The 6,456-nt window shown below is 39.5% G+C and overlaps 1 protein-coding gene across 1 annotated transcript; it reads right to left on the reverse strand.

The window, feature by feature from the left end:
• Positions 1-905: 905 nt before the first annotated feature.
• On the reverse strand, positions 906-5,313 carry LOC107720728 (protein Wnt-10a-like). The gene is made up of 3 exons (XM_016528548.1): positions 4,858-5,313; positions 3,855-4,117; positions 906-1,408 (listed from the first exon to the last, which is right to left on the reverse strand). Exons 1-3 carry the CDS (start codon positions 5,082-5,084, stop codon positions 906-908), a joined length of 993 nt encoding a protein of 330 aa, XP_016384034.1. The 5' UTR covers positions 5,085-5,313.
• Positions 5,314-6,456: the final 1,143 nt, after the last annotated feature.

Raw genomic sequence — 6,456 nt, forward strand, 5'->3', positions numbered from 1 at the left:
TTTTCTATAGGTCTATCATAATGCGTGCGGTAGAGGGTTTTAATACTCCTCATGAAGTTGGGAAAATATCCAGAGCGTGTAAAGATGTTATCAAAGCAGAGTAAAGGATCTTAAATATAAGACAGTTTTGATTTGATGAAACACAAGTAACAAACAATGATTCAGAAAGGCCATTAGGATCCATCAGTTCTTTACCTTATCCACGTCCTGTTATTCCTCTCAGTGCATTTAACTTAACTGCTCTACAGTGCCACTAATCTGCCTCTTATTATCTAATTAGTATAACACAGGCAAAGAGACAACACCTCGATCCCTTACATCACACATTGCCACCAGGAAGGACTCACTGATCAAAGGCAACACCAGGGAAGGCATATTTTGATAAAAAGCTTAAATGCCTTTTAAACATTCCCAAATCCAAAGATAACACGTTTCAGAGAAGCACATGTTTGCTTTTGCTCGAGTGGAGTTATTGCTCATTTAAGTGTTTTGCTGTTGGTAGGTGGTTGCGTGGGGGCGTGGAGATCAGAAAAGATTCATGAGAGCACCTAATTGAGCATAGACGGGGCACCAGCTTGTACGTTTAGACGCAGGCAGGAGCCCAGGCAAAAAGTTCAACAAACCACTCGCAATGCCAGGGCCTCGCATTAGAAAAACCAACGATCACACGACTCAGGGAAGGCACAAACAAAAATGTTACGCTTGGCAAAACGGACAGGGATGAGGCTTTCAAGAGCACAGCTGCAACATGAGCGTCCCTTCATGTTTAACCGCCGCTCGGAGGAAATCTGTAGCTTCTAGGTACATCAAAAGGAGAAACTTAACCGCTATTGTCTCCTATAGTACATGGGACACGGTTATAGTATCTCAGTAGAAAAGAAGCGCTCATCTTTGAACACCGCGTTTTAACGCACCTTGAAAGGGAGTGTAAGTTGATCCCTTTGCACTCTTTGGAAATGCAATCCAACACTGCTGATTCTTTCAGGCTTAGTGTCACACATCACACACACAGCCAGCATAACGCCGTCTCTCACCTGCCTGCCAACTCTGTTGTTATGAAGTCTCATCCTGGAGTGAATGTCTCTGTATGTCTCACGGGAGTCCAGGAACTCCTTGGAGAAGCGTTCCCCAAACTCCACGTTTGGACTGCAGCCACCCCATTCCCAGGAGTCCTGGGGGCCGAGAGTGTCGGCGGGAAAGTGTTCCATCACGCCGTGCACCATGCCTTTACCCCGGTTGATGGCCTCCAGCTGGAGACGGTTGAGTTTGATCCTGAATGCCTCCTCGTCCCCTCGGCGTTTCTCGTCGCAGCCGCAGGCCTTCAGCTTGCCCATGGCGCAAGCGTTGGACACGGCGTGCACCACACCGGCTGCTGCGATGGCATATGCAAACGCGCTTTCTCTGAAACCTGCCAAAGAGACAATACAAGAGATTATTCAGGCAAGCCTTGCTCAAACGTTGTCTATCCACTGCCCACTTTGCCCCTGGAATTGCTCTCTCTGTGCTTTGTGGAAAAGAATGCTATCGTATTTGAGGAGAAACCGCATGAGCCCTGATGTTTGACAGCAGTACCAGTATATTCCTTCAAACAACAAGCGGCAGAAAGAACTCACAAGACAAAGCTAGTGAATGCTGCACTGCTTTTAAGCATCCAAAGCATGCACAATCTGGAACAATGGAGAAGGTGTGGAGGGCTCTGGTTAGCGTGGCTAAGCACAGACATGCACATCTGTGCACAGGCTCTACGCTGAGCTCAAAAACGTGGCTGCAATTAACCTGGCTACCGTTAGCGGCCGTTTGATCTGCACTAATCACATGCCGCTCATCTGGATTTCAGCTCTCATCCGTTGCGCTCTGTATTGGACCTGAAGTGCGGCAGACTTTAAGGCTTTCCGACAAGATTTAAGAAATTCCTCAGCAAATACGTTTGAACACATGAGAGCCACTTGTAGCAGTAGCAAGTTATGTTGTTGTTCTCGTATAAGAATATTTAATTACAGTGTTTTTTTCTCTCCAGGGTTTCCACATTGAAGAAGGTGCCTGCATGTGCTATAGGCTTGTTGAAAACTAATGGTCTCAAACAATAATAAATGGAGGTCTCATAAAAGCAGACTCTCCTGAATCACTTTCGGGGCAGATGGGGAATTAAAGAAGGCCATGCTCAGGAACTTGAAAGAGCCCATAAAGGCTAAATAGTTTAGAGTTCCTTCTGCTTGCTAAAATCAAAGGGCAGTTCTTCAGCATAAAAATACCCTCTTAAGTACACATATAAAATTCCTGTTTTTGCCGTTAAATCATGAAAAAACAACATTATAAAAAAAAGGATAAAAAATGAAAGCCTATGAAATTACTATCTTGCCATTTAAATAATCAAAAATCTGAAAGCATATGAATCTCTCTCGATAGATAGATAGATAGATAGATAGATAGATTCCTAATTCGTCATTTAAATGATCAAAAAAGGATAAAAGGTTAATGCCAAATATCCATTCAATTTATTTACATAATATGTATGTACACACATAACGAAAGTCTATTAATTTTGCATCTTTCGTATAACATTTCTGATGTTTAAATCATCAAAAGAAAAAAGAATGGTTTGGTTAATGTCAAAGATCTGAAAGAAACTATAAAAATATGAAAGCTTATTACTTCTGCATCACTGACTGTCTACATTCATATGAATTAGTGTGACCACTAATGTTGGTTTATTATAAATGATCATTGAAGAGAAACAGAAAAACAGAAGTTTTAAACTGGCCATGACCCCATGTCTACAGCTTAAAAAGCATGTTTAATGCTTGTCTTATTAAGCCTGTGAACGCAGCCTCGCCTCACCTCACCTCACCTCTGTGTCCTGTTTTGTCCATCTCTGGTGATTACAAATGACTAATGAGCCTTTAAGACTTAAATCAGGTGTGAAGCAGTCTGGAGAATTCCAGTGTCTGGAATTCACTGTGTTTTACAAAAATGCTTGCTGATGGCAGAGCTGCCCTTGGGGCTCGGATCAAAGATCTGAGATAGCTGAATGATGTTCAATTGATCATTTCAAAACACACAGAAACTCACACCTATTAACTCACCCACCCACAGTGACATATACACTCACGCAGAGGAACCCTGCATGCTGAAATACACACACGTGCACAAACACGACACCAGCCGATGCTGCTTTTTTTCCGTGCAATCCTCTCATGATTCTATGGGGGGCAAACGGCACTTAGGCGCAGCCAGAACACACAGACATGGAAATGCTGTTTTAGATTTCCTTCCAAGCCAATGAAAGACCTGGAACAAATCAATCTAACAAATAATTTAAAGTGAGAGGCACGCCCGGCTGCGCTGATGGTGGAGAAAGTGGGAAAATGAATTAAAGATTGAAGGAAACTGTCACTTTGGGTTACGGAAACGAACTAAACAGGTTTATGCTTTTGCCAATGAGGGTTGGGAAAATGCTGAAAGCAAATTCACAGCACTTGCACTGGCACAGAGTAAAATGAATTAGCTGGCCAGGGAAGCCCTCTTGCAGGATATTTACATCCACTCTTTAAGTGATATATGCCTATGGCTGATAAAGCTTTCCTACTATCAAACATTTATGTGTGTCTGCAATATACAAACTTCAAGGATTTATTCATCAATATGGATCAATTTCCAGCTAACCAAACCAATTTACATGTAGCCTAGTTTGTTAATAGAGTACATATACCAACTTTAATTTAAAATTCAGTTTTTGTACTTCTACACACCAACCCCAAGATAAGCACAGACCAAACCAGATTTTCCCAAAGTGCTCACAAACTAAAAAAGTCACTATTTCGACATGGGTTCATTAGGTTCATTTTGTTTCTTACCCCTGCTGAAGACAACACTCTCATAGGGGATCTTGTTCCTGGTTTCCAGACTTGAGCAGTTCCAGCGGTGTCCTCTGAACTGATGCTGGCACTCATGGATGGCAATCTGGATGCCCTGTATGGCTGAGGCTGTCACATCTGGATGCCTCATACATACATCCAGCTGTTTCTTTGTCAGGCCGGGCAGGGTCAAACACACCGTGTTGGCATTGAGAATGGGGTCAAAGGGGATCTTTAGTCCCAGGATCTCGTTAGAGTCTGCCCTAGAAGAGAGAATGAAACCTTATCAAGTATCCAAATACATCTGCACGAAAAAAGGTAATAAATAAAGAGGTAATAAATAATAAATACCCTGTGTTCTTTTGCATTGTGTAAGTGTTTATAATATACAAAGGATCCTTTATTACTAGGTCATACAAAACTGCTGTTGCCAAAAGTGACAAAAGTACCACTGAGGAGCCTAATGCGCATGACTATTACAAAATACACCATGCGCTGGTAATAGATACCATAAACGTGCAGAAAATATGGCATCAAAAAGGGTTTACTTGACAAATAGCAGATGCAAAGCTCCTTCCATAACAGCACATATAAGAAAATGTATGTGAAACTATATAAGAGCAACTACAAACTTACCTCGGTGTATAAACTACGGAATTGCAAACTAAAAAAAACTAACATAAGTAATAAACTGCAAACAAACTATAAGGGGATTCACTGATATTACATGAAACTCTTAGCACTTTATGACACTTACAATACAATACTTTAGTTACATTACAAAAGAGTGAAAACTTCTAAAGATGTAAATCCAAAAACGGATGTACAAAACTTTAAAAACTTCTTTTGTTGTTTTTGAAAGGTTTATGATGCATCTAAGTACAGAATATCATGGCAGTTCATTTAGTGTACGTTTGTGAGCAAATGTGTGCAGTAAATATTCACGTGCAGAAACGAATGCAATCGTTTAAATGTGACACGAAACAACTGAGCAAGTTCTTACCTTTGAACTAGAAGCGACGCCAAAGCCAAAGAACAGAAGAGTCGAAATAAAAAGTAATCCATGCTGCTGCTGGTGCTCTTCTGCAAAACTCTTTCACAACTCTTCTGCTCGAGGAGAAGATCCGTCCAATACGTGCTCAGCTTTCCAGCGATCAGCTTCAGATCGTCCAAATCTGACGAAAAATAAAATGATGCTGGAGAGTGCCAGGCGATGTCGTGATACCTCATTCATGAAATCACTTTACAACTTTTCTGCTGAAGCTATCAGTTTGAGCTTTCAGAATGAATGAAAATGTGAGCCGACGCTGAGGATCCGCTGAGATATCATCTGACACAAGACACTCATGTACACATCAGTACTCAGACTGAGCTATCTACTGTTTTCAGGACTTCTGATGTTTGCCTTATCTTGATGGCACTCAGACTACACTTAACTCTCTGCCAGCCCACCTCTACGTCAGCGCACACACTCGCACACACAGCAGACTGCCGTACAGGACAAGTGCCTCATTAGACAAATCCCGATCGAACCGATAAACAGGGAAGTTACGACTCATTGGGATGTGAGGGATTGTTCGAGGACAGATAGAGAATGATATAATCTAATGAGGTACTTTCATGCTATGAAAATGGATAAAAATGAATGTTGAAGAATTTGATTGAGATACACGACAAGAGAGAGGCAAAACATATCAGATAAGCATATATCTATAATTCAGTTCTTAAATTATCTCGAGTCAAAAAATACATTTTCATAAATGTTTTTCTTTAGCAGTGTTTTTTTATGTTTTGGTAAAAAAAAGAAGAAGCTTTGAACCCCACCTATGTTAAAATAAATAAATAAACAAATAAATTAAAATAAATAAATAAATAAGTAAATTTTAATGTTTAAAAAAAAAATCTGATTTCTGTCCTCCAAAATAAAATGTAATAATCACATTTTTTTTTCTTTCTACAATTGTAAGTGAAAACAATAACTGGCTAAATAAGGGTATGTTTCATAAATATCAAATTGGTGCAAGTTGTCACAAGTGTTTTAAATGTTATACATTTATAAGTATTCATTACAATATTCACTTTACATTTTTGTATACCTTTTAATTTTATTGTGCCCTTTTATGAATGGGGTTGTGTTCCACAACTGTTTAAATGTTTTGAAATTTTGCCATATATGGCACTATTGGGGCATGTTGTCACAAAAGGTCAACGTGTTTAGTGAATTATATATTTTATTCTTTTCTATTACATAATGAAAAATTCTTAACATTTTTCCAAATATGTATTGTCCTATAGTAATTTCACAGAGAATAGTATCTTAATAATTGAAAATACAATGTTTGTCTAATTTAATTAAACTTACTGTCTATTTTTAATTTCTTTCTTGGTCTTTATGTTACCTGGAAACGCAATTATGGACACTGAATTTATAGTAAACCCATGACAAATGCAAAATACAACCACATCTTACATGCTGAGAAAGGAGCCAAAAGCCCATTAAAGCTGAAACCTTCCCACAGCTTTTGTAATGTTTAAATTCCATATGCTCCTTTGTAATTCTTCATTTCAAGACTTAAATGAAGAGTGTGTGCATAGTGGTATC

This window comes from Sinocyclocheilus rhinocerous, unplaced genomic scaffold (assembly GCF_001515625.1).
Source record: "Sinocyclocheilus rhinocerous isolate Xijiao unplaced genomic scaffold, SAMN03320098_v1.1 scaffold6111, whole genome shotgun sequence".
Taxonomy (NCBI): Eukaryota; Metazoa; Chordata; class Actinopteri; order Cypriniformes; family Cyprinidae; genus Sinocyclocheilus; species Sinocyclocheilus rhinocerous.

Coding starts and splice junctions, on each gene's coding strand:
- LOC107720728 (XM_016528548.1), bottom strand. CDS start 5,084: ATGAGGTATCACGACATCGCCTGGCACTCTCCAGCATCATTTTATTTT. Junction 4,118..4,857: donor GCGTCGCTTCTAGTTCAAAG/GTAAGAACTTGC, acceptor TCTCTCTTCTAG/GGCAGACTCTAACGAGATCC. Junction 1,409..3,854: donor GAGTGTTGTCTTCAGCAGGG/GTAAGAAACAAA, acceptor TCTCTTTGGCAG/GTTTCAGAGAAAGCGCGTTT.